This window comes from Temnothorax nylanderi, unplaced genomic scaffold, assembly GCF_030848795.1.
Source record: "Temnothorax nylanderi isolate EJ_2023f unplaced genomic scaffold, tnyl_v1.0 TNYL_tig0002_pilon, whole genome shotgun sequence".
NCBI lineage: Eukaryota > Metazoa > Arthropoda > Insecta > Hymenoptera > Formicidae > Temnothorax > Temnothorax nylanderi.
In genome coordinates this window covers 3421475-3449337 of record NW_027249064.1, presented here as the reverse complement: position 1 = coordinate 3449337, position 27863 = coordinate 3421475, and the positions used below count along the sequence as shown (strand labels likewise).

Here is a 27863-nt window from a genome sequence, read left to right as displayed (position 1 = left end):
CGTTCGTGAAAAAAAATTATACTTGTTTACGTCGATATACGTCAAAAAAAGTGTCGCGTCATGCGTGATAACCGATACAGCCATTCCATACGACTTATAAATGCGCATAATTATTATCGAGATCGAAAATATTTGTGCTTGCCATAAGGCTAAACTCCAAAGTTTCTGAATATGTAATTTTAATGAGGGAAGAAAATTAATTATGCAGTTTACGAAGTAATTAACGAACTAGTTCGATAAATCGTATTATGGCGATCAATAACTCTACTTACTTTGTTACACGAATAGAATAATTATCTTTATGCAAGAGTAATTACGTTAAGTAATTACGTATCCGCGTAGAGCAAATAATTTTTTTTTTTTAGCATTTACGATGTGTTTCCATAATCGACATCTAATAGCACGCCATACTTACCTGACGATTAGGATCTTGACTATCGTTGCGCTAATGAAAGTGACTCGGCACAAAGATCGAACGAATGCTCGTCAATTTCTCGCAGCGGGCGGTGAGTCGGAAGTATAAATGGTTACATACTGATATATATATACATAGTGTGTTCGTCGAAAAAAAGTGTTTGTCCGTCATATTTGCGAAACTCTATTATATATCTTGTAGATAATTCTGATCTAGGATTTTTCGAAAGAATCATCAGCTGTACGTATTCATTAGTCCTTATTTTAAAGTAAAAATGGTTCTTTACGTGTATAAATCGTGTTTTTAAGACGGAAGAAACGCGTGTGTAGAGACAACTACTTGCAAGTAATAGCGTGGGCATAAAAAAAGTAATGGAATAATGTTTCTCCATTGTTTCCACGTTGTTTTTCTCAATGAATTTAATTTAAGTCTTCGATTACGTCATAACGTGGCTTTAGTTCCCCCAAAAGGAAGGTTGCTTTCTGATTTATAGGGAAAGGAAATAAGATACTGTCAGGCATTCTTCCTCTCCGAAGGCTTTTCGTAACCTGTTACGTAATGGGTTTCGTGGAAACGTTTATCTAGTAGAAAAATATGCATCGGTCAATGCCGAAGCAGCCGTTATTCGTACATCAGCCTAATAATTCTGTTTGTTCCAGGCGGACGGCGCGACCGGCGACTGACTCACGCACTCGCGACTTGCGCCGCAACCCAGATCCGATTTTATCTTCGTGCTGTAACACGCCGTGCATCGTGCCATTACGTAGCCCGAGAAAAACAACTTGTCATCGTGCGTCTTACGTCGCGCTACTCTTGTACGCTCGTAGAAAATTATTATCTTTCCGCTCTCTCATGAATGGATTCCGTTCGCTCTCTCTCGAGGCAACGAGAGAAAGTGCGCGAAAATCACTCGTCGAATTGAAACGCGGCGATCGCGATTTCATCAGCATCTTGAGGGGAGTCACGAAGATCGGATTTAGAAACATATACTTTGAGCGGCACAATGTTCGGCTCTTCCATTTTTCTCTCCCTTCTCTGCCCGTCCATACATCACAAGAAATTGGAATAATTATAAAGATTATATATGAATATGGTAATTTCAATAATATGAAAATTTCATAAGTAGAAATAAAATGGAAATTGTAATTGTACGCTAAAAATATTTACATCAATGAGACTGCGGTTACTTTTTTGTTGTATTTTTTGATGCCTTAAGGCTTAAGCGAACGCATGTCTTCTTCTTCATCAGACCCCGACGGCCCATGCTGATCACGAGGAAAGTCAAGAAAATGCACGCCTCATGATGTCAACGGGGTCACTATTTGCGTGCAAATCGCACGCACGTGCATTCGTTGTGCATACGCGAACTCTTTCCTCCCGCATAATTAATGCCTTTGCCTGGGGGGAATGAAAGGTAGCGCCAACTAAGTAACGTCGCGAATCGAAAACTTTGTCGAGGCTCCTTGCGTCGCAATTGGGCTCCGACTGCTCCGAGAGAGAAGTGAAGCAACGCGACGTGTAGCAATCGGAGCACGCTGAGATATACAAGATAAATGGAAAGTCTTAACGACGCAATTGGAAGTGCGAAACTGCGCAAAACCAACATTGGCCGTAATTCGAAGGCGATGCAGCACATCGCGGAAGGAGGCGCGCGAGACCGGCTGACGTAAATCGAGATTTTACTCGTGTGTGAACCGCACGTTTAATTACATGCAAGTTGAGCAAAAATTAAAATAATCCCCCGTTCGCCTGTGTGTCGAATCGCAAATATGCTACTCGCGCAAATTCTTTACCGGCATATCGCTCGGGTAAATTACAACTTGCAAGTTAATAAGTATATTATCTAAATAGGCATATGGCGCAGTATGCGAAATGACCTCGGGAAAAATGAATCGATTAATTCCAACAAAGGCGTAAAATTACGACGTCTTTTCCCAAGCGAATCGCGTCCGTTTGACGCTAGTTCCGATCGACTGGAATCGTAAGAAATGGCTATCATGGGCAAGGTCGAGCGATCGGAACGAGCGAAGAGCGAATCTCATTCAGAGTAGCGGCGGCGATATCGGCCATAAAAACGAAGAAAGAGACGGACGCGTCGCTATTTTCGGCAAAATAGCAGGTCCGCATTCCTGTCGCCTGGTCTCGTATGCATAGATTATTTCGTGTTTTCGTGATTTCTTACCACGTAACCGTACGAACGTCAATTATCACGTCGACTATAATTTCGGAAACCGACTCTCACGTTTGAGCGCCACGCTAAACTCCACGACAATCGCGTGTTCAAGGTATTCAAAACTACGTAGCGTCGTAACTTTCTAGTTCACGTCTGAAGAAACCGCGATATAAAAATCAAGGGACTATCGAAAAGGTAAAAAAAAGACGCTACACATGCGCTTATCGAAGCTTTGTACAAATGGAATATGTACTTTGTTGCATTCGAGATTGCATTAATGTACGCGAAATTATTACTTTCGTAAAATTTCAGTGTTGCGAGAGGAGCATCAGATGAATTGTATTTCGGTTCAGCGCGGAGGAGGGAACCGCATTCGGTTAACCGCGCGTAGGAGGGTGGGTAACACATCGCTCTTTGGCACATTGCTAATCAGTAATCGTCACGCTTTTACAACGCACGTGCCATCGCACCGTAGATAATAAATGCAGCGGACGATGATAAACGGTGCATGATACGAGCTACGTTGACGTACGTACATGACGTACACATACATATAATTTGTGAATTCACTTATTTGCCGTTCCGCCGACGAAAATGATAATTCGTCGAACCCGCGAATCAAAACACGCGTATGCAAATTTACACCTTTCATTCAAACAGATTTTACAATGAGTATATTTCGACGCACCGCATATATAGATTCAAAACAACCTTGAATGAGAATTAAATTATCTCGTACGTGCACGTAAGTTTTGCCACGATGATAATCGACCACATCGCCGGCTGTTTGTTCGCGCCGAATTTATCGAACGACAATATTGGCACAAGTTGACTCAATCCGTCTTCGACAAGCGTTTTCAATGCACTTCGCGTCCGTTACGCTACTACGCACGTCACGTCAGGTCTGCGCGATGATAAACATGAATCGAGCAATAAGCGCGAATCAAATGATTGACGTCGCCCGTGACGTTTGATTTTTTTATTTGGAGAGTGAATTAGAGCTTCAGAAATAGTCAGAAGCATCCATTAAGAAAATTAAAAATGAAGAACAGTTACTTTCAGTTGTTTTCTAATTTTAATTTTTTTAACTACGTACACTGTTAAATTCGTAGGGTCAAATTATACTCAATTTGAGTCATTTTTAACCATTCCTATAGGTCACCACTGCTCCTACTCAATGTATCGTTAATTTAACTAAACCAAAGGAGTTAAAATAATACTATTTTGTTTTAAAATAATAAATTTTGACACACATAGTAATTAAAAATAACAAAATGTTATCTAACTCAAGGTATTGGTTTAAATTTCATCTTTTAACATTTAACAGTGTAATATTGTTTGAAATAGAAAAAAGCGGAATTAGATTTTAATATAATTATAATTTAATTATAACAGCAAGGGCAATATATGCAGCATGTAAAGAAATTACATTTCCCTTCAGAGCAATATTATTAAATGGAAAAACGGTCAACTTTGAAGAGAACAATTTTATTATGTAGAAGAATGCGGCTGGAGTCAATGGTATATGAGAAACACTCGTCGCGTATTGTCGACAAGACCAGACGACTCATTGTCGCGTTCATAAATTCTTGTTAGTCTCTGCTAACACCGTGTAATAACTCAAAGACGCTATTGCGCGGTCGAGCGCGTCTAACGGAAACGTCACGTCTATCGCGCGTCGCGTATACTCTGCAAAAAGTTCACTGACTTCCGCCGCGCGCGGATTCGCGCGTGAAGCCTCAATTAAACTTTTCGCGGCGCGACCCGATTTTTTTTATTATAATCATTTACTCTATTTATACCGGGCGTTTTAATGATATTTTTAATTTATTTGCTTTTGGTTTATATTATCTGAGCTTGTGTTATCCATCTTGAGTTTATATTCTCCTCGGCCGTATCAAGAAAAGATTTTCTTGGATTATTTTTAAGCCGATTTATAAATGTATTCTTCGTGATGTCTAGAATTATGATTCGTATAGCAGTCCCGTGATAATAAATTTTTTGCTGAAAGCAAGACTTGAAATTTCCCATACATTAGAGCGGGTGATCGTCGTGACTTCTATATGAGTTTAGACGAGTCACACACTTATTTATGACGAGAGACAGTGCCCTAACAATTCCACAAAGTGCGCCAAATGCTTTACCCACATTTCTTGGCACGTCGTCTCGATTAGGATTGGTGATACAAGAGTCGCGCCGACGTAAATATAGCACGAACCCAATCTTCCATTTCATTGTCCGTGTCGTCAGTTTCTTAATAACAACGACTTTTAAATATAAAGGAGTCGTTTTAGAATATTATTATATATTATTACTCCACAAACGAAAGTGCAGTTTGCAATATTTCGCAAAGTTTAAGATAAGCGACGAATTCACTTAACAATATATTAACAGAGGATATAATAGTTGACAAGAAACAGCCTTTTTAAAGACATCAACTTAGAGATAAATAATTACCGGAAATGAAGAGATAAAACGTCACAATGACGATGACCGAAAATTTCGAAAGCGCCGGTAATTAACTTCTCATTAAAGTGATAATTTTAATTACCGTTTGCTGCGTAAAAAAAAACAATTTTTTCGTGCGTAGTTATATGTGACAAAATTTAACTAGATAAAATACCGGACGATAACTTAAGCTCAACTTAAGCTCTCGGACGTCGTTGAAGTAATATCAACTTAGATACAAGAAACTAAGCGTTGTAACAGAAATTTCTCAGGTTGCAGCGCATGCTGTGGGAAGCGTCGCGTCTCATGCGAGGCGAATAGAGGAAAGCTATGCCGATAACTTACTTTGTCGAACGGGAATCGGTCTCAAGAGGCGCCCTTGCGCCTCTCTAAGCACAGCCGCGGCGTGCGGCGTAGATCGACGGCGCGCGGCGCTCTCTCACGCGCGGGGAATTAAAATCGCTGCATCCCACTCGCGCCGATGGCACGTCGATTACGTGATTCGCTTGTTTATATCCCAGACCTCGTCGCCGTGCTCGGCTACTGCGAGTACGAGGAAAGCCCGTGACACGGTGACAGCGGCATCGGAGATCCACAAGCATCAAGGCCACACTTTTGCATGGATTCCCAGATCGCACGGGGCGTTCATCCGCGAACTTGCACTGGAGTTCCACGCGGCGAGCTCGCCGCCTCTTTTGTACTTTATTTAATTCGTAGCGTGTACAAGAGAGAGAGATTGATTGATTGATTAATCGTCATTTATTATACGCTCTGGGACAGGTCCCCTAAAGCGTTAAGACATTGTTACACAATATGCAAAATTCAGAGAGAGAGAGAGAGAGAAAGAGAGAGAGTTCGATACGCTCGTCAATTCCTCGCAATGTCCACTAACGAGCGTAGAGATCGCGCGTTCGTCCGCGCGCGCGAGCCGTCAATTTCGCCCCAGCACTTTAAACTTTAAACTCCTCTTTATTATTATTATTTTTTATCAGACGTCTGCGTTTCTTCGGGGCACTTTGGCTTTCCGTCACTCGCATCAAAGAGTAGAATCCGCTGAGTAGTCTCAGCTGAGAGAAGAATCCGCTGCAGCTGCTGTTTTCCGAATAGCGGCTCCGATTCGCGAGCGGTATATTCGGTGCGCGGACGGACGGTGCGCGCAAGAGCAACACTCCTGGACGTTCACTCGGCGCGGCGGTTGGCGCGGCACTGACAATTGCGAATTGCGTATCGGTCAGAGGCGCCGTGGCGATGAGACGGGATCGCGAAATCGCGTGATCGCCTACGCGCGCGCTGCACCACGCTCCACGCTGCACGGCCGCGCGATGTTCCTCTCTCTCTCTCTTTTTTGCCTCTTTCTCCGCAGCCCCGCAGCCCCGCCGCCAGAATTAGACAAAAGAACGGAATTCCGCTCTGTCTGAAAGAATCGCGGCGAGTACGCGCACGCTTATGCGTAAGATCTCGTTTCGCGTGATGCGCGAACGATCAATACGGATACGGTTATTGCAGTTATCGCGCCGAGTATTCGCGTAGATGCGCGCATCCGCGCGCTAGATGCGCGCCATGTGCGCCGCCGCGCAGCACGTGGCCGTCACGGTTTCACATAGAATTATACGGCGCACAGAGCGTATCCTAGATCGAACGAGTCTTTCCTCGATGGATTCTTTGACGAAATTGGAAATGATCTTTTTTTGGCACAAATATCGGGAGAGGCTATCGTTTATCGCAAGTTCACCTCTTTCTATCAATTAAAAGTGGCGAGAGAGTTTATATAGGGCATTTTGTACAAACAGCACTGTTTTGCAGCGCTGTTCCACTTTCTTGATTCACGCGTTTCTTATCAAGATCGCGCACAAATAATTAATGGCTCGAGCGATTAATAGAAAATTATAATAATGATAGATTATAGGTATGTTAACACCGGAGGCAAGATGTTCCGTCCAAGTTTATTTGCGTTATATATACAACGTTAACGAAAACTTCCTGCATTTTACTACTTACTAGCTAGTTATATAGCTCTGTACTAGCTATTTGACTCTATCTGGAGCGCTATTCTGTACTCGTCCACCGATGATTGTCGGTGTCGATAACGTTCCGTACCGACGTTTTTCGACCGGAGTTATTCTCGACAACTTCTCACGGATGTGCGTCGTTTAAAATTAACAATAAGTGTCAGTCGTAGTCGACAATCCTATCGAGGGGTCCCTCACCCATCGATATCGCTTGACCGACGCACACGGATGAGATTATTATCGGTTTGTGCGATTGTGTCGGTTAAACTTACAACATTTCTCCATTTTTTCCATTTTTTTTCAATTGAATACAAAATAGCACTCCTCTGTTGGTCTGTTGACATTTCAGTTTTTACCCACGTCATTTTTCTACGGAACTTATTTGCATCTGTTGCATAATTGCAGCCTCATTCAGTTCGCGCCGAAATATATTCGGCTGGACCCGGACTGATGTCCAGTCGAGATAAATGGCACGTCGCGTCGCGTCGCTCGTTGCCAAAAATAATTTACTCGTGCAGCCTACATTCGTCGATACTCGATTTCGTTGCTCTTTGGGCTCTAGACGAAACAAAGAGAAAGTACGGGAGTAAGAAGTAAAGGGAGTAAAAGAGTGCACAGCAGTGACCTGCAGAAAAATTGTTCCCAAGTACTTGGGCGGCTCTCGCGCGTGCGATAAACAATATGTCGTTTGCTTGCCGTGACCCGAGCCTCGCGTCGCGGCATTAAAGTCCGATTGAAATCATTAACGCATTTAGCCTTTTAGTCTAAATTAACCTTTGCGACTATATATGGATGATAATATCTATCCGCTAGGCAGAGCGTTATCGACACCGACAATCATCGGTGGGCGAGTACAGAATCGCGCCTCAGATTGAGCCAAATAGCTAGTAAGTAGTAAAATGCAGGAAGTTTTCGTTAACTGCGCGACAATACGCAGTCGAGCGTTAACCTTGACAATAGATCGCGATCCCGCTACACCCCGCAACATGTCTCCGCGCTGGATAAAAACTCAGGTTCGTGGCCGTCGCCGGCGAATCGCTATTAAAGAATACAAACCGCTGCAGACGTGACGTATATTCCTTATTGCACCTATAATAACTCGTGGTAAATTTTTTGTTCTATACGTATTTCCACGAGCTCATTTTAACACTAAAATGTCTACTTTAATTAGCCGTCGTTGACAAAGATATTGCAGGCGGTATCTCTCTCTCTCTCTCTTCTCTCCTTTTTACAAATACCAGATAGCGAACGTCGAATCGACGAAGGCGATAAATCTTTATTGCTTTAAAATACGAAAAGACACATTTACGCTGTAAAAAAACTTCAAGGACTTACGAATTCACGATTTAGCAATAGCAAATGTGACAAACAGGGTCAAAAGTCACTTCCGTGGGTCACTCGCTGACGATAAAGACGAGGATTTCGCGAAGAAAATGCCTAAAAATTACGTGCATACGTTGCAGCTTGAAGCGCAATCCATTCTCCTGCAGCGCGAAATGTCGAGATGTAATTTTAGACCTCGAAGAGAATTGCATTTATCGCTGAATTTCCGCGCTGATATCGCCGTCCATGTGGCGTCAATGAAACGAAAATTTAATTGCTCTTTTATTCATATCTGTGTTACTAAACTGCTGCTGGTCATCGTAGAATGATGTACGATACGTTGTCGGAGATGAAACTTGAAATATTAATTATATTTTCACATATCAGAAATAAACTTGCAATATTACGTATATGTATGTTTGGATGTCGGAAATGAATTCCAAATCGTATAGATTAACGAAATAAAATTTAACACTGCGCGGACACCGTAGGCCTTTTAAGGTAAGTCGATTTTTCATTTATGATTATGACAGGGAATGCGAAAAAAAGAATTGCAACAGTTCTGGTCTATGTAAGTATAGAAATTACTTTTTGAAGTCTTAAAGATGATACATGAATTTTTATAGATTTTTTTGTAACACAGTAACGTTTTCAAAAACCCTTTAGACTTAAAAGTCCCAGGGTGTCCGGGTGAATGCTCTAAAAACACGGTGTCCGCACAGTGTTAATTTTAATGCAAGGATAATTAAGAGCTTAGATTACGTAATATAATGAATCCAAAGCGATATTTTCTTCAGAAATGTTTTATTATATCACACACTGCACTTAGACAAATAAAATGTATTAAAAGTATATTTTTATAGATTGTTAATTTTTATGTGATAAAACGTTTATTTACAACACATATAATATCAGGCGATAATAACTCGTAATGGATAAAAAGAGTATTTTGATATATAAAAACGGGTTTCTTTATTTGATTACGTATGTTTTATAATTAGACTATCTGGGTAATATTGGTTGACGCCTGCTGTCCGCAAGATTTCGATGTGACCATAAATTGTATTAAAATTAATAGATACGTGGTGATGCTACCCACTATCTACAAGAAAAATCACAAAGTAAATAATATGTTTGTAATTAATTAATGTAAATGATCGATTGCTTACCGCGGTAAGAAGCGTCGCGTCCACAGCGAGACCTTTCGCGCAGAATGTATTTTCGCGATGTAATATTTGCAAGGAAAACAGTTGCAACTGCAATGTTAGAATAACTAACCGATAGATTCAATGTATAAAAATGTCACACAGAACATTTTCGTAGAAATAAATCAAATTATTATTAATATTATTCGCGTGAATTAATGTATCAGTAGTCGAATTGGTAAAGACGCTCGGATAGGGTCTCTATAGTAAGGAGGTCCAGGTTCGAACTCTGGATGGATGTTATTTTTTGCAACATATCCTATATTCCGTATTTCCATATCTATCTATTCCTGTATTTTGAAGTTTTGTATTAAAATCGGTGTTGTTAAATTGATTATCAATTTCATGCGATTGTATACAATAGTATACTATTCTAGCTTTAGTTTGAGACTGTGTTTCAAGATCGATAGTATTGGCGCGTGATTTGCTAAAGCGAAAAAATGTTCATTAATTCACGCGAATAATTGTTCACTTATATATAAAATTATTATTAATTCAATAATTAAAAATTAATTAAATCGTTGTATTTTTTACTACCTCATCTTTGATCTGTTTATCGCTGGTGTTGATAAGCACGTCGTGAACAGTGGTGCCGATTTGCAAGGCCTGGTCCTTGCCGGTATCGCAAGCCCACGCTATAAACGCTATTTTTATAGAATAATATCCTACGGACGTGATGTAGTACGCGTACCAGATCTGTTTCTCCAGTTCGATAATGCCCACGCCCTCCTTCCACTGCACTATGTAGAAGTACAAACTGAAAGTGATTTCAGCGAAAGTCATGACTATGGTAGCGAGAAGTTGCAGACTGAAGATCGCGTTCAGCATCTGCACGGTATCGCTGACCATCAGATGCCGCTTCTTCAGGGCTTTGAGCTCCATTAGCAGAAACGGATTTCTCTGCTCGTGGTACACCCGTCTGAGGAGATGCGGCTCGTCGCTCACCACGAGCTGTCGCAGATTCATCAGATTGTCATTGATTCGTTTAAAACAGGCCTTTAGTACACAAACGCAATTCATGTACAACATATCCATCTGAAATACCAGCAGGGTGAAGTATAGTACTAACACCTTGAACAAGGTCTCGGTGTATGTATCGGAGTAACAATTGATCGCCTGTCCAAGTAGGAAGAAGAAACCAAAGACGTCCTTGGCATGAATCAGCCTGGATATCTTCTGATATGATTCCGGGGGCACTCTCGTGGAGATCTCCATCATGGCCTGGAGCAAACGCATTCGCGGCTTGCTGAAAATGTACGTGATGACCGCTATGAAACAACTGAGTGCTAAATAGCAATTACACTGAAGGGCTCCAGGTATGCCCGTAAACTTCATCGTCGAGGAAACGTCGACCTGGTAGAGTACCACCAGTCCGTAACCGCTGAAGATGCCTATAACGATGGTCGACGCGACGTAGCGCGGCTTGGACATCTCGAAGGCCGAAGCGGTGATCTTGTACGGGAATATTCCGAGAACGCGGGAGAAAATGAAGCAAGGATACATCAAGGATTGAAAATCCATCGCGCGGAACGGCCGCCATTTTTTCCGCACTTTGCCCTTGGCTTGTTCTTTCAACTTCGGCGACGGACTGAACATGATCAGCGCGGTGTCATGGGAGAGCAACGATCTAGATCGTAGATTGCATTCTGTAAATTATCAATCGCATTATCGGTGCACTTTGGCATTGATGCGAGCGCGATCGCGAGAGCCTCTTCTCTAAGCGTACAGAGTTCGTCTTGCCACGGTAAAAATGCCGAGCACGGGTCCCTCCTCGTCGTCTAAACCCGGCGAGTTCAAGTTTAAAACTGCCAGCAGTTGCTGCGTAGCGAGACAGGACCATTTGTTAGCCGTGAAGTAACCATGGTGTTCTTCGATCGGTCACTTGGCACCCCTGGGATGCAGCGCATAAACTATAAAGTAATAATGTGTAATTGCCACGGCGTTTACAACCCATCATCTTTCGCATCTAGGTCGCGCGCAAGGCGAATCATGTGTGCATACACGAAACAGGAAGCATCAGCTGCGCAGTATCTACAAGCGGATGTACACGTGGATAATAACTTTCAAAGATCCGTCAATAACGACGGCGCATTAAATATTGCACTCTAATTGTTTTTCATTCTATTCCGATAACAAGGTTGGCATTCGAAAGGCATTTTTTTATATGTGATTATATTGTGACATATTGTTATTTATTCGTTTATTTTTAATAGCTAAAGATATCAATAGGCGTCTGTAATTTTGATCCAACACATATTGTCATCGATATTTACTTTTCGGTCTTAATCTGTAGGCGATCGTGAACTACAAATCATTTCCGCGAGTCTCTTGAGATATAATACGTTGAACACGATTATATATTACGCATTAAATTGTTCCGCTGCTCGCCTTTTGAAAAACACTGGTATTGTGAAAAGCGTATGCGTAACAAATGTAATGTTGATAAACTAACTTATGACGCAAGGACAATGCTATTATCTAGATTAGAATTAATCGACGTATTTCTCTGACTGATGAAATTTTTAACAGGTATGAGGTCGGTAGGCAACAAATTATTCCAAGATGGCCTTTTGTATTTAGCGACAATAAAGGGATTAGGGGGTGGCGAACGATGCGAACGTTATCATTATGATAATGCGTCGATCGCATTCCGTCTCAACGAAACCTCATCAAATTATCGTTGATAAACGAAGCTCGAAATGCAAGCATACCGCCAACGAGCTTGAGTTGTTTCCACGTTGTTTGAAAGTTAAACATTATGTCCATTGTCGATATGATGGCGTTCGTACTTCCGATGGAGGATTATGTATACGCCCACGCGTGCGAAAACAATTAAAGTAAAATAAAGAATTAAAATTGCAGTAGATAGGACTGATCGATTAGACAGAATTGATCGAAAAATCACTAACATATTCTATATAATTATACATTTAAGATATTCAAAGTTTTATATCGTATTTCACTTACGAATTCTTTGATCAATTAAGAGTCGATTTTCTTGATGAAATTGTCGAGGCGTTCAAATTGATCAAAGAATTCATAGATGAAAGAAAAGATATCTCTTTCAGATCAAAGGGATAATCATACAACCAGGCACAACTGATTTATTTTATTCCTTATTTTGTTCTATTTTGTGGTTGACTACCTCTTATATTATTTTTTTTACGAATTATTTATGTGTTATTTTTTACTTTCATATATTTCTGTTTTATCTAGAATCTGGATTATGAAAGATTAATAAATGTAATTGCTCAAATGTCTTGTTGCTGAAGTAATTGCTTGATTTTTATTTATTCAATATGCAAATGTAAAAAGAGCTCGAAGATAAATCGCTTTTTAGCGTACCTCTGTAAGAAGTTAGTTTCCCACTTTTAGATTTAACATATTTTGAGAGTTTGTGCTGAAATGGTCTCGGTTTGTGCTACATTGTGCTAGAATTTTAAAACCATAATATGAAAAATACGTTGAAAATTGAAATCTAAAATTTTCAACGTATTTTGATATCTAAAAACACGTTTCTTTATTTGATTACGTATGTTTTATAATTAGACTATCTGCGTAATATTGGTTGACGGCTGCTGTCCGCAAGATTTCGATGTGACCATGAATTGTATTAAAATTAATAGATACGTGGTGATGCTACCCACTATCTACAAGAAAAATCACAAAGTAAATAATATGTTTGTAATTAATTAAGGTAAATGATCGATTGCTTACCGCAGTAAGAAGCGTCGCGTCCACAGCGAGACCTTTCGCGCAGAATGTATTTTCGCGATGCAATATTTGCAAGGAAAACAGTTGCAACTGCAACGTTAGAAATCGGTTAGTGAATAACCGATAGATTCAATGTATAAAAATATCACAGAGAACATTTTCGTAGAAATAAATTAAATTATTATTAATATTCGCGTGAATTATCATTGGTCGAATTAGTAAAGACGCTCGGGTAGTAAGGAGGTCCAGGTTCGAACTTTGTCTTGGGTGTTATTTTTCACATATCCTATATATCCTATATATTCCGTATTTCCATATCCTATATTTATGTACTTTGAAGATTCGTATTTAATATCGGTGTTGTTAAATGATTACCAATTTAATTATGTGATTGTACTATTCTAACTTTAGTTTGAGACTGTGTTTCAAGATCAATAGTATCGGCGCGTGGTTTGCTAAAGCTAAAGCGAAGAAATAATTCACGCGAATCATTGTTCACTTATATATAAAATTATTAATAATTAAATAATTAATTAAATCATTGTATTTACTACCTCATCTTTGATCTGTTTATCGCTGGTGTTGATAAGCACGTCGTGAACAGTGGTACCGATCTGCAAGGCCTGGTCCTTGCCGGTATCGCAAGCCCACGCTATAAACGCTATTTTTATAGAATAATATCCTACGGACGTGATGTAGTACGCGTACCAGACCTGTTTCTCCAGTTCGATAATGGCTACGCCCTCTTTCCACTGCACTATGTAGAAGTACAAACTGAAAGTAATGTCAGCGAAAGTCATGACTATGGTAGCGAGAAGTTGCAGACTGAAGATCGCGTTCAGCATCTGCACGGTATCGCTGACCATCAGATGCCGCTTCTTCAGGGCTTTGAGCTCCATTAGCAGAAACGGATTTCTCTGCTCGTGATACACCCGTCTGAGGAGATGCGGCTCGTCGCTCACCACGAGTTCTCGCAGATTTACCAGATTATCATTGATTCGTTTAAAACAGGCCTTTAGTACACAAACGCAATTCATGTACAACATATCCATCTGAAACACCAGCAGGGTGAGGTATAGTCCTAACACCTTGAGCAAGCTCTCGGGATATGTTCCGGAGTAACAATTGATCGCCTGCCCAAGTAGGAAGAAGAAACCAAAAACGTCCTTGGCATGAATCAGCCTGGATATTTTCTGATACGATTCCGGGGGCACTCTCGTGGAGATGTCCATCATGGTCTGGAGCAAACGCATTCGCGGCTTGCTGAAAATGTACGTGATGACCGCTATGAAACAACCAAGTACAAAATAGCAATTACACTGAAGGGCTCCAGGTATGCCCGTATATTTCAACGTCGAGGAAACGTCGACCTGGTAGAGTATCACCAGTCCGTAACCGCTGACGATGCCTATAACGATGGTCGACGCGACGTAGCGCGGCTTGGACATCTCGAAGGCCGAAGCGTTGATCTTGTACGGGAATATTCCGAGAACGCGGCAGAAAATGAAGCAAGGATACATCAAGGATTGAAAGTCCGTTGCGCGGAACGGCCGCCATTTTTTCTGCACTTTGCCCTTGACTTGTCCCTGCAACTTCGGCGGCGGACTGAACATGATTGGCGTGGTGTCATGGGAGAACAACGATCTAGATCGTAGATTACATTCTGCAATCGGATTATCGGTGCACTTTGGCATTGATGCGATCGCGAGAGCCTCTTCTCTAAGCGTCCTGCCACGTTCGTCTTGCCACGGTAAAAATGCCGAGCACGGGTCCCTCTTCGTCGTCTAAACCCGGCGAGTTCAAGTTTAAAACTGCCAGCAGTTGCTGCGTAGCGAGACAGGACCATTTGTTAACCGTGAAGTAACCATGGTGTTCTTCGATCGGTCACTTGTCATACCTGGGATGCAGCGCCTAAACTATAAAGTAATAATGTGTAATTGCCACGGCGTTTACAACCCATCATCTTGCGCATCTAGGTCGCGCGCAAGGCGAATCATGTGTGCATACACGAAACAGGAAGCATCAGCTGCGCAGTATCTACACGCGGATGTACACGTGGATAATAACTTTCAAAGATCCGTCAATAACGACGGCGCATTAAATATTGCACTCTAATTGTTTATTCATTCTATTCCGATAACAAGATTGGCATTCGAAAGGCATTTTTTTATATGTGATTATATTGTGACATATTGTTATTTATTCGTTTATTTTTTTAATAGCTAAAGATATCGATAGGCGTCTGTTATTTTGATCGAACACATATTGTTATCGATATTTACTTTTCGGGCTCTGTAGGCGAACTACAAATCATTTCTGCGAGTCTCTTGAGGTATAATACATTGAACACAATTTTATATTACGCATTAAATTGTTCCACTGCTCGCCTTTTGAGAAACACTGATATTGTGAAAGGCATATGCGTAACAAATGTAATGTTGTTAAACTAACTTATGACGCAAGGACAATGCTATTATCTAGATTAGAATTAATCGACATATTTCTCTGACTGATGAAATTTTTAACAGGTATGACATAGTCGGTAGACAACAAATTATTCCAAGATGGCTGATCTTTTGTATTTAGCGATAATAAAAGGGATTAGGGGGTGGCGAACGATGCCGTACGTTATCATTATGATAATGCGTCGACCGCATTACGTCTCAACGAAACCTCATCAAATTATCGTTGATAAACGAAGCTCGAAATGCAAACATACCGCCAACGAGCTTGAGTTGTTTCCACGTTGTTTGAAAGTTAAACATTATGTCCATTGTCGATATGATGGCGTTCGTACTTCCGATGGAGGATGATGTATACGCCCACGCGTGCAAAAACAATTAAAGTAAAATAAAAATTGAAATTTTCTAAATTGCAGTAAGTAGGACTGATCGATTAGACAGAATGATCGAAAAAATCGCCAACATATTCTAAATAATTATACATTTAAGATATTCTAAGTTTTATAGATTGTTTATCGTATATCCTTTTACTTACGAATTCTTTGATCAATTAAGAGTCGATTTTCTTGATGAAATTGTCGAGGCGTTCAAATTGATCAAAGAATTCATAGATGAGAGAAAAGATATCTCTTTCAGATCAAAGGGATAATCATAGACCGGATGCAACTGATTTATTTTATTCTTTATTTTACTCTATCTTGTGGTTGACTACCTTTTATATTATTTTTTTACAAATTAATTATGTGTTATTTTTTACTTTTGTATATTTCCGTTTTATCTATAATCCAGAAAATGAACGAAAATAGACGACTAGATAGGTGAAGTAATTGGATTATGAAAGATTAATAAATTTAATCGCTAAAATGTCTCGTTGCGCAAGTAATTGCTTGATTTTTATTTGTTCAATATGCAAATGTAAAAAAAGCGCGAATATAAATCGCTTTTTAGGCTCCATTTATACAGCCTAAGACAGTTGTTCTATGTTTTTGAAATATAAAAGCTAAACACATTTATTTGAGAGCACGCCCCCCCATTAGATCTGAAAGTCACTCAGCATAAATAAATATTCATGCTATTTATATATTTGTATATGAATATTTTCCATACAATGTGAAATATTTATTTATGCGCAAAATTTTATCGAACATTTCATATAATTCCGTTTGGCTCGGTACGTTTGTCGTTTTGAAACACGCTTTAAACATTTTTACGTATTCGCGTACAACGCTTCATAAAATAGCATATTTATTGCTTGCCTTTATACTGCAAACGATAATAATCATACTGAGGTGTATATATAACAAAAAGCATTTATACTCATGCATAAAAATGCAGCACGTGGTGCTTATGCAGAGTCCTTGAAAGCATATCTAGAAAAAAAAACGTTGAGATATATATCTACATAACTTTAACTTATCAGCCGAGAATTTATAATAAAATTAATATTGTGAAATGGATCAGAACATTCAAAGCTGCAACACAGTTTTTCAAACTATGTATATAAATAGGGATATCACATATTAAGATATTCTCTTAAAATATATCTTCATATATTTTGATACGCGAAATTATACAGCTTGAGACCTAGAAATCAACGAGATAGTAATATCACAGAATAGAATTGTTGAAGAAATTAGAATGCTATTAAACACATTCTCGGAATTTTACATAATTTTTCAAATTTATTCCAATAAAATGATAAAATTTTTCATCATAACAAGCCAAAACAAATGAAAAAAAATTGTTTATGAATAAAAGAATTTTTTTTTTCCAGATTCTTGATAGTTTCGCGTTCGTCTCAAATCGTCTGCAAAACTAACAATCTCAACGTAAGAAGAGGAATTTTTTGAGAGATTCTGCCTGTTTCATACTGGAAACGCTCAAGCATAATTAATGCAGAGAGATATTTTGCAATATTTCACCGTATGATCAGATATATATGTAAGTAAGTAAGAGGAGATAATAAAAGATATGTCATATTAATATAAAGCCAGAAGACAAATTTTTGAAGACAAATGAGTTCGATAAATCACTTTTATACGTCATATCTGATTAATTTTTAAAGCAATTAAGAAATTATAAAAAATGTATAGACCCTAATTTTCAAGCGTTATATTGATATTTTGAACTGTGAAGTAAAAAGTCAATAAGCACGATATATCTAGAAATGCGTAAACCGGAGGTAAAAAGTATTGAAACAATATATATATATATATATGTATATATGTGTATATGTATATGTATATGTATATGCTGAAGTATATATTCATACAGCTACCATAGAGTGTTTGGTAATAAATGTAACATCGCTCGTGAGTAGATCTAGAGTGAGTTAAATTAAATAGAACTGCACTATTTTTTTAACACTTTCCTTTGAAGTAAAAAACCTTAAAAGGAATTTTTCTTCTGTAAATTGCAAATTTGTAAAGAAATCTATTTTTTCCTTTATTTTTAGTCAAAGTTCATTAACCCTACGTTTTTTTTTTGGTACCTTCCCAGGGTACACGTGGACCTGTCTCTCTCACGTTCGGCGTTATTTTTCCCTTAAAGTATCTTTAAAAAATCTGAAAAAAAAATTCACAAATTAACTCACTCTACCTGCCCACGAGCGATATTACATCTTTGTCAGACAGACACCCTGTATATGTACAGTTCAGGTTTCAGAAGTGTCGCTAGTCGCTACTGGCTCCGCCCTCCTCCACGCGTTGGCCCGTTGGCATTTGTTTGGCAGTATTGGCGGCATTTGGCGGTATTCCCGTACGTGTGAAATGAATAACAGTTTACAGTGCGAAATGGATAGTGGAAAGACGGTTATCTCGTCTGCTTAGCTAATGCTTGCATTGTTATCGATGTACTTTATTTATTGCGCTTATAATATTTGCATGCTTTGCGTACGAATACAACGTTATTGAGACTTAACCTATCAACATGAACGACAACGTCGAGAACGGAATCATCACCCATATATATATGGAGAATTTTGTGTGAGTGAAGAATATATTAATTCTTAATCCATGTGAGATTACCACGCATCCTAAACATTTAATATATTGTTTTATCTTGTTATTACATTACATTACATTATTGAACATTTTTATCATATAAATCATAAATTGGTGTATATTTCCAATATTCCTCTTTTAACAGTACTTATGACAAAGCGACAATGACGCCTGGAAGATATCTCAATGTTATCATTGGACCTAATGGTTCCGGCAAGTCCACCGTCGTCGCCGCTATAGTTCTCGGTCTAGGAGGCAAGCCGAATATCATTGGGCGGGCCCTTCACATAGGAGAATACGTCAAGTATGGGCGTGATACAGCAAAAATAGAAATTCATCTAAAAAACGAGTCTAATAAACGAGATTCTATAGTAACTAGAACATTTACCAAGGATGGAAAGTCGACGTGGATGATTAATGGCGCTTCGACAAGTGCAAAAAGTGTACAGGAATTCACGGCCAAGCTTAATATTCAGGTGCACGTTTGTCTTGCATTTATATTTTTTTTTCGTCCTATATATATAGAAGGCTCTAGGTTGAATTTACTCTTTTGAATACCTTCAATCATCTGTTAAACTTTACTTGACGTAAAAATTTTTCAACTTGTATTATAATCTTTTGCTATTCGCTGGAAAAAGACCTGCAAATCTTTTAAAAGACATAGGCCGGTATTCATAGTCTTCAAGATCGTCTTAAGTAATGTCTTAAGACGCTAATACGGCTCTGTGATTGGTTCATGACATCTTAAGATTGAACTTAAGACGGTCTTAAATAACTATGAATACCGGCCATAGAATCACTCTGGCTTATATTTATCTAGTTTCTAAATCAAATGTATCATAATGATTTTATTATTTTTGCAGGTTGACAATCTTTGTCAGTTTTTGCCACAAGATAAGGTACAAGATTTTTCAAAAATGGATGCTCAAGCATTGTTAGAAAATACAGAAAGATCTGTCGGAGATCCAAAGCTTCTCGAGTATCATCTACAATTGAAAGAACAAAGAGCCAATTTCAAGAAACTAGAGGTCGATGTATCCAAAACAAAACGATTATTGGAATCCAAAACTCAGAGGCGTGATGGGCTACAACAAACTGTTGCGACGATAAAAGAGAAAAAAATGATGAAGAAAAAGATTCTGACGTTGCAGCAAAAAAAGGCATGGATGCTCTACGATCAATTGCGAAGGAAATTAGTAGAGGTAAATAAAAAATTAATTTGTAATGTAAAACATTAAGTGATATTTTTCTTTATTGTTACCTTTTTTTTTACTGTTGATGTCTTTGTATATGTTCGTATAGTCAAAGAAAACCAGAGATAAAGCAGTAAAAGAAATGCAAGCAATAGACGCAGACCTAAAACCGTTAAATAAGAGGATTGAGACATTGAAGTCGGATATGACAACGTTACAAGCTTCTTTAAAAAATCACGTGAGTATAATATAATGTAAAAAGAAACCGTTACTCAAGAAATTGATTTATTGCACAGTACAACAGAATCGTACTTTTTAAATTATTTTTTTATTAATTATTAGGTTTCGTTGGATTATGATAGTGGATTATGATAGGTAGGTGCCTTCGTAGTACATCAGTACCAACCGTTCGTTTCCATTACATTAAATTTTTTTTTAATTTGGAGGTTGGCCACTTCGAATCATTTTTATCGACCAAATTCAGCTTTATTTTAAAATAACAAAAATTTATTGGTTTTGAACACTTATTTTAAAGTAATGAAATAATATTTTGCGAAAGAATTGTGGTAAGAAATAGTTAAAAATTATTTTTTTCTTAGCTCATGGCAATTCAACATCGTCGTTCTCAATCAGGAACCAGTACAAGTCAACTATCATAGAATTCAGTTTTTTTCTTTTATATCGTATCTCCATAGGCTTGGCTACTTGATGAAATCTCTCTTCTTGTTTATCTGATTCTAGAGGTAGGTAATTGCTGTTCGAAATAATCTAACAAGGGAACCTCGCAAACCTAAAAATTCTACGTTTGGATGAAACTTTACACACATGTAGAGGGGAGAGAATAAATAGACGAATTTAGAAATTTTTAGTTGCGACTCAAAAACGATTCCTAAAGGAGTGAAACCACTCCTCATATGTAGAGCTGTTTTTTGCTTTTACATATAAGATATGGGTTTCACCCCTTAGAATCGTTTTTAGGCCGCAATTAAAAATTTCTAAATTCGTTTATTTACTCTCTCCTCCCCTCCTTTATTTGTAAAGTTTCATAAAAATCAGAATTTTCGGGTTTGCGAAGTTTCTTTGTTAAATTATTTCGAACGGCAATTACTTACAAAATCAGATGAGCAAGGAGAGAGATTTCACCAAGTAGCCAAGCCTGGAGACACAATATAAATAAAGAAAAAAACGGGATTCTACGTTGGCTGACTTGTATTGGTCTCTAATTGTTGAAAACGACGTTGAATTACCGCGAGCTAAGAGAAAAATCATTTTCAACTATTTCTTACCAACTTTTTTGCAAAACGTAATTAATATGATTTTATTACTTTAAAATAAAAATGTCCAGAACCGCTAAAATTTCGTTATTTTAAAATAAAGCTGGATTTGGGGCTCTAAAAGTGGTCAACCTTCAAATTTAAAAAAGAAATTTTTTTATATAATGGAAACGAACGGTTGATACTAGTGTACTACGGAGGCACCCACCTATCATAAGGCTATTTACTGTGTTGTCAAATGATACATATTATATTGATGCATATTACATTAACAATCTGAAATTGTATATTTTCAGAACAATAAAGTTCAGGCTAAGAATACGAAATTAAGAAACATCATGAATGATATTCTTAGCTGTGAAAACAAGATCAAGGAAGTTGAGAATACTTGTTCTCGAAAAATCCAAGCGGAACAAACTCGAGATCAAGACATTAAGCTTGCGCAACAGCAGAAATCCAAGCTTGAGAACGACTTCTCTCTCATGATTGAAGAGATTGGATCAGGTTTGTAATTAGTGATTTAATTTAACCTTAATGAATAGTAATAATAAAGTATGTATTAGTTTATTGTTTCCAAAGCTAATTACTGTTCTTGAAATACATCTCGTAACTTTTTTTTATGTACAAACGTTCAATTTTCTAATCAACTTATAAACCAAGGCATATGCGGAATGAAGGTCGGGTTCGAACTCGGAACTCACTGACTATGAGTGGACCACTTTCGCATAGAGCAAATGTCATCCCACAATAATAAAGTATTTGTCATGTATTTCAGAGGAAAGTTTAACGATGCAATTGCAAAATATAGCAACTAATATGGAGGAGCATAGACAAAAAGTTAATAAGCTTACCAATAAAAGAGACACATCAAAGCACGAAGACGATAACATTAGCCGTGAAATTAGAGGTATATGTTTACAAATATGCATATTATATTTTTAATTGAATATTATTATCTTTATTGATTTGTTATTAAATATGTTAATTAAAATTATGATTGCAGCTGGTCAAGCGGAACTTAAGGCTTTTAATATTGATGTGAAACGATTGGAACTGTTGAAACAAAGAGATATGAATGCATATAAAGCTGTGCTTTGGTTAAAAGAGAATCAAAACAAGTTTTCAGCGCCAGTGCATCAGCCCATGTTGCTCAATATTAACGTAAAAGATGCTTCATTTGCCAAATATTTAGAAAACATTATATCGTTTCGAGATTTAGTCGCATTCACATGCGAGGACAAAAAGGATATGAATCTACTACTGAAGTATTTGAGGGACCAACAGAAACTGCAAGTCAATGTGGTACACTCTGATCCGATGAAAAGAATCTCGATGCAACCGAATATACCGATGGAGAACATTAAGAAGTTTGGCTTTAAGTATTATTTAGCAGAGCTTATTGAAGTACCACCATCCATAATGAACTATCTAATCTCGATGTACCACTTAAACAATATTCCTGTCGGGACTAATGAGATCGAAAATAATACAAATTACATACCTCACAGTTTACACTGTTACTTTAGTGGTGAGTATATTTTTTAGAAATAATATTTCACAAATTTTGGAGAGACTTTCCATAGATTTAATAAAAAATTTGTTGTAGAAAACAATATATACTCTGTGAACATATCTAAATATACGCGCGAAATATCGACCAGAATATCACGGGTCAATGGAAATGGAATGCTATCTATTGTTCTGGATAAGGCTAAATTACAAAAACTCCAAGAACGGTATATTAATTAAACAAAAATATATAAAAATTATAATGAATTAACATATTAAAATTAATTAATATAAAACATAAAGTTCATTAATATATTAACTATTTTACAGATTACAAGAGTTGCAAGAAATGAAGAGTCAAACCTTGAATCATATTAAAGAGATAGAAGATGAAATAAGTGAGGAAACTAAAGCATTAGAGGAGTATAGAACCAACAGGAATAAATATCAGCAAAATATTCAGCATATTCAAGCATTAAAAAGTAGAATACACATAGCTGAAGGCAAAATTAAGCAGATGGAAATGGACCGGATGAGTATTGAAAATATCAAAGCAACATGCACCAAGGATATTAAGGTTTTTTTTTAACAACATAGCACACTATCTTTAAGAATTTATATCTAACAAAATCTGCATTTATATTTAACAAATTATTTATAGGCTATTCGAAAGAAACAATTGCAAATGTATAAGGAATGTAATGCAGTTCTGCGAGAGTGTTTCGATTGCAATACAAGTAATGTAGATCTCAAATTTGCAATAGCATTATTGCAGCAAACTTTAATGACCAAAGAGAATGATGCTGAGGAATTAAAGGATACATTCACAAGGGCAGAGAGAACATTTAAGCAATATGATGAAGAATTTCAACCCTTAAAGAGAGAAACTGAAAGACTATATAAGGAAGCATTGACAAGCACAAACAATCTTAATCCACAAGATGATGATTTTAAAACTTACAATAAAGCCTTTGAAAAATTACCAGCCACCATAGCTGAAATAAATAACGAATTAAATACCGCTCAAGCAAAAGTTTTTTGTATGGCGAAAAACGTGGACACCGAGAATGTAAGTATGGCAATGGGAAATATAATTACCTTTCAGCTATAAATTATTGAGACAATGGAGAAATCGGATATTTTATTTATATTTTCAGATACTTCGTGAATATGAAGAGATACAAAAAAATATTCACACCTTAACTGAATTTATTAAAAAGAAGACTGTTGTACTAGAGAAAATGACGACAGAGATTGAAAACTTAAAGGAAAAATGGTTATATCCATTGGAGCAACTGGTTGAAAAGATAAACTCAAACTTTAGTTCTTACTTTTTCGCGATGGACTGTGCTGGCGAAGTTACACTCTCGCATGCTGAAAATATCGTAAGTGTATACGCATGATATACATGCGAAATGAAGTTCTTCCGTTGTTCTTAATAACACAACAACGATATATTTTCAGCTCGATTTTGACCAATATGGTCTAAAGATCAAAGTAAAATTCCGTGATGCAGACGAATTGCAAGAATTAACAAGGCATTTTCAGAGCGGTGGCGAAAGAACGGTGACTACTGCTATTTACATGATAGCCCTGCAAGAATTATCGCGCGTGCCATTTCGCTGTGTGGATGAAATTAATCAGGTTCTTATACATTAATAATAAATTGTATTTATGTAATCTATCATAGTTTTTTTTACAACTTAAATTTTTCTTGGTAATTTATTAGGGCATGGATGCAGTGAACGAAAAACGAGTCTTTGATTTACTTGTAAAAATGACAGGAAGGCCAGGCAGCTCCCAATATTTTTTGCTCACGCCGAAAGTAAGCACGACAATTTATGCGATAATTTTCATTAATTGCATAATTTTCATTAATCTTGGTCTAATAGCTTCTACCTGGCTTATCGTACGCTGAGACAGTGACAGTCCATTGCATCTTTAACGGATCAGTTAAAGCAGATGATGAAGAATTTGAATTCAATGTAGAGGATTACTGCAACTTTCTTGAATCGTCAGCTGATTAATAGACGAAAAAGGCAAAAATTTTAAAGATTGATACCTTGTGCCTAATATAAGTACAAAGACATAGTTTACTAAGTAACGTAGTTTAGAAGCTTCTCACTGACAATGAGTTATAGAAATTTATTTTTAGTTCTGTGTATATAGTGAGTGTGCTACAAGTTTGAAATTTTATATTTTTATAAAACAGGAGAAAATGGAAATTACATTTTTAATAATGGTTTTAACATTTTATATTAATATAATGATAATCAAGTAATGCTAAGCGTTGATATAGTTATAAAACAGAACAGATACTATGATAGTTTACTTAGTATGCGTTTTATATAAATAGATATTTGTATTACATTGAAACTATTTGTAATGTTTTAAAAGTATCTATTTTCAGATGTTCGCGCGACTATTTCTTCCTCTTTCCCTTCTTCTTCTGAGCCTCTGGCCATGGGAAACCTCGGCACTTTAGCACATCCATGATGTTATGGCATGTATAATAAGCATTTTCCATCACCTCCTCGTTGAAGATGTCCATGGCGAATCGTGCTTTCCCGCCGCTTCTTCTCGATTTCTTCGATCCTTTACTTTTGCCGCCATTGCCACCTTTACTACCTTTTCCATTATTTTTTCCATTTGTCTTTGTACCGGCTTTCTTCTTTCCTTTACCCGTTGCCATCGTATTCAATTATTACCTTGAGAAACAAATCAATACCAAGTATTGCGATAATTTATTGATAATGAAAGTTCACCATATGTTGTATGTATAAATTGTTCATTGCTCACTAACCGATATTCAAATTCGTTTAAATTAATTTCCTTTCACCGCATTTTCGTCGCATTCTCGTGATAGAAAGCCGGACTCAAGCCGGAATAAATAACGCGTTGCCATATCAACCTGTAACAATTATATCAATAAGTCCATTGATCGCTAAACTAGTTAACGCTCCAGATTAATCGAAAAGGCCATATGAGACAGGATGTTTGCAAGACTTTATGAGAAACTCGAATGTCGGCTTTTTTTTCGTCGTAAACAGGATATTCAGCTGTGGGAGCTTGGTTCTTACGTAATCCATCTTTAAATTTTTCTCAGCCACGTGTTATTCCGGATTATTTCACCGAGATTCCAGGGAAAAATCTCGGGGTTATCTCAGAGGATAAACAAGAAGATATCTTGTGAAAAGCATCACACGCAGAAACGTTATTCTTAATTAATGATAGTTTTCATGCACAAAAAAATCTAATTTTTAAGAAAATTGTTTAACGACGAAAGAAATTTTATTGTTAAAAATTTTTTAGGTTTAAAACAGGTTTATATCCATTTTGATCACTAAATTCTTTGAACGGCGGTCATGCGAGGAGAGTTAGTCAGCGATTTTTAATATTTCCGCCGCACGTGGAAAACCTTGAATCGCTGACCTCTGAATTTACGGATATGCTCTTGGCCTTAAACATGCACTGACCGTATCTGTCGCGGACCTGAATTTACAAGGTTAATCTGTGCACGTACTACTATACGTGATTTTTTTTCGATAAGATATCTCTAGCCTCGATGAAACAACAGTTTGAACGCGTAGAAATCTATCTCGCGCCTGAGATTTATTTCAAATTTGAATGCTTCGGTCTGTTTAAATCCCTCCGAACTCAATTAGCAGCTTGAATGTGTCCCTCATTAAATCTACTTTGACTAGTGAGATTCAATGTTAAATTCTTATGAGTTTCACGCTGTTAAATTCGTAGTGTCAAATTATACTCAATTTGAGTCATTTTTATATAACCATTTCCACTGCTTCTACTCAATACCGTTAATTTAACTAACCAATGGAGTTAAAATAACACTGTTTTGTGTTAAAATAATAAATTTCGACACACACGGTAGTTGAAAATAACAAATTATTATTTAATTCAAGGTATTGATTTAAATTCTATCCTTTAATATTTAACAGTGCAGAAGTTGGAGAAGATGCAGAACCACGAGTACGACGATAGACCGGCATACCGCGAATCCGTGCGGCCGAAAGTATCGAAAGTATATAAATAATACGAGAGACACATAAATAACAAAAAAGATATACATATATAAAATAAAAAGAGAACCAGATATGTATGTGAATCACACTCTGACTTAATCTGTGATTAATTTAACTGGAATTGCTTACGGCAAAATTTCTAACTATACATATAATTCATCCATACCGTATAATCTTTAATCTTTCTTTCCACGTATTAAACAAGAAATTAACGATGCTCGATTAAGATAATATTTTTATAAGATAATATACGTGGTTGATAAGTTAATTGCTGATTGAATTAATCGGAGTTTGATCGAGATCATTCTAATTAATTTAATATTACTCGGTACATATATATAATGCTATTAAATTATTGTATATATACTTATGTAAGTTTATTATATGTATCTGTACCTTAGAGGTAAAGGATCGTATAATATCTCCATTATTATAAATTTAGAGAAAACAGAATTTATAAAGTTTATTTCTATGAAAATTTCTAATACAACTTTTTATAAATATTGTTTCTTAGGAACTAATAATAATGGACATAAGATCCTTTGTCATTATACTTCATCATTATAATTTAAGCTTTTGGTATTTTAGAAAAAGTAAACTTAACTTTGTTTTGACGAAAACTGGAAATACGATTCTTTACCTCTAAGGTAGATCTATACTATAATATTTAATAATATATACAATAATAGTTGCTTTCCATTTACATCAAAACTCGGATAATTCTCACTTGTGACGTCATAACTCAGTTAAATACACGTTCTTTTTGCATGCTGGCAAGTGGAAATTGAACTGAGTTTTTATCCACAATCGAGATCATGTGCTTTAATGAATCTAATAAACTCACATTAAAAGTGAGGCCATGGACCTGTATTATTTATGCTATAGCTTTGTCACCAAAATAAGCAGGTAAATACAAAATGGCATATCTTACCTGAGTATAAAATACTCACATAACTGAGTGACTCAGATCGCTTGAGTGTAAATGGAAAGCAACTAATAATATTCATTATATGTATATATTTAGATTATTGTATAACATATGTATATATCGTGGGGGAAAACGCCGAGCCCCTCCGCTCCGACGACCGCGACG

At 37.1% G+C, this 27863-nt stretch overlaps 4 protein-coding genes and 2 long non-coding RNA genes across 7 annotated transcripts in view; 2 read left to right on the top strand and 4 right to left on the bottom strand.

Moving 5' to 3' along the window:
* The window catches only part of LOC139769862 (uncharacterized), a 146725-nt gene extending 142287 nt beyond the window's left edge, over window positions 1–4438 (top strand). Inside the window, exon 3 of the long non-coding RNA XR_011717640.1 lies at window positions 1075–4438. This is a non-coding gene — a long non-coding RNA (uncharacterized lncRNA). The remainder of the gene's footprint in view (window positions 1–1074) is intronic.
* LOC139769825 (uncharacterized) overlaps window positions 1–6323 on the bottom strand; it is a 35812-nt gene extending 29489 nt beyond the window's left edge. Inside the window, exon 1 of the mRNA XM_071701252.1 lies at window positions 5382–6323. The gene's annotated coding sequence lies outside the window, so the exon portion shown is untranslated. The remainder of the gene's footprint in view (window positions 1–5381) is intronic.
* Window positions 6324–9315: 2992 nt separating this feature from the next.
* Window positions 9316–11357, bottom strand: LOC139768001 (uncharacterized). Its single transcript, XM_071697820.1, has 3 exons — window positions 10111–11357; window positions 9538–9624; window positions 9316–9470 (listed from the first exon to the last, which is right to left on the bottom strand). Exons 1-3 carry the CDS (start codon window positions 11167–11169, stop codon window positions 9366–9368), a joined length of 1251 nt encoding a protein of 416 aa, XP_071553921.1. The 5' UTR covers window positions 11170–11357; the 3' UTR covers window positions 9316–9365.
* Window positions 11358–12667: 1310 nt separating this feature from the next.
* Window positions 12668–15056, bottom strand: LOC139767997 (uncharacterized). Its single transcript, XM_071697806.1, has 3 exons — window positions 13842–15056; window positions 13291–13377; window positions 12668–13223 (listed from the first exon to the last, which is right to left on the bottom strand). Exons 1-3 carry the CDS (start codon window positions 14979–14981, stop codon window positions 13119–13121), a joined length of 1332 nt encoding a protein of 443 aa, XP_071553907.1. The 5' UTR covers window positions 14982–15056; the 3' UTR covers window positions 12668–13118.
* Window positions 15057–17523: 2467 nt separating this feature from the next.
* Smc5 (structural maintenance of chromosomes 5) lies at window positions 17524–25535 on the top strand. Of its 2 annotated transcripts, XM_071701273.1 has the most exons (16): window positions 17524–17690; window positions 18407–18733; window positions 18897–19227; window positions 19615–19953; window positions 20054–20182; window positions 21515–21722; window positions 21994–22125; window positions 22222–22746; window positions 22825–22954; window positions 23058–23304; window positions 23389–23796; window positions 23885–24112; window positions 24192–24371; window positions 24457–24552; window positions 24620–24766; window positions 25138–25535. In XM_071701273.1, exons 2-15 carry the CDS (start codon window positions 18678–18680, stop codon window positions 24752–24754), a joined length of 3144 nt encoding a protein of 1047 aa, XP_071557374.1. In that variant the 5' UTR covers window positions 17524–17690; window positions 18407–18677; the 3' UTR covers window positions 24755–24766; window positions 25138–25535. The 2 variants fall into 2 exon arrangements, with proteins under 2 accessions (XP_071557374.1, XP_071557366.1); XM_071701265.1 differs by lacking the exon at window positions 25138–25535 and having other exon boundaries at window positions 24620–25103.
* LOC139769858 (uncharacterized) lies at window positions 25422–27836 on the bottom strand. The gene is made up of 3 exons (XR_011717639.1): window positions 27702–27836; window positions 25531–25638; window positions 25422–25435 (listed from the first exon to the last, which is right to left on the bottom strand). It is a non-coding gene; the product is annotated as an uncharacterized lncRNA (long non-coding RNA).
* Window positions 27837–27863: the final 27 nt, after the last annotated feature.

Bases quoted from the DNA above. Each gene is read 5' to 3' on its own strand.
- Smc5 (XM_071701273.1), top strand. From the start codon at position 18,678: ATGAACGACAACGTCGAGAACGGAATCATCACCCATATATATATGGAG. The intron at 18,734-18,896 runs GTGAGTGAAGAA...CTCTTTTAACAG, and splicing joins ATATATATGGAGAATTTTGT to TACTTATGACAAAGCGACAA. The intron at 19,954-20,053 runs GTAAATAAAAAA...ATGTTCGTATAG, and splicing joins TGCGAAGGAAATTAGTAGAG to TCAAAGAAAACCAGAGATAA.
- LOC139768001 (XM_071697820.1), bottom strand. From the start codon at position 11,169: ATGTTCAGTCCGTCGCCGAAGTTGAAAGAACAAGCCAAGGGCAAAGTG. The intron at 9,625-10,110 runs GTAGTAAAAAAT...CTAACATTGCAG, and splicing joins ATAAACAGATCAAAGATGAG to TTGCAACTGTTTTCCTTGCA. The intron at 9,471-9,537 runs GTAAGCAATCGA...TTTTTCTTGTAG, and splicing joins ACGCGACGCTTCTTACCGCG to ATAGTGGGTAGCATCACCAC.
- LOC139767997 (XM_071697806.1), bottom strand. From the start codon at position 14,981: ATGCCAAAGTGCACCGATAATCCGATTGCAGAATGTAATCTACGATCT. The intron at 13,378-13,841 runs GTAGTAAATACA...CTAACGTTGCAG, and splicing joins ATAAACAGATCAAAGATGAG to TTGCAACTGTTTTCCTTGCA. The intron at 13,224-13,290 runs GTAAGCAATCGA...TTTTTCTTGTAG, and splicing joins ACGCGACGCTTCTTACTGCG to ATAGTGGGTAGCATCACCAC.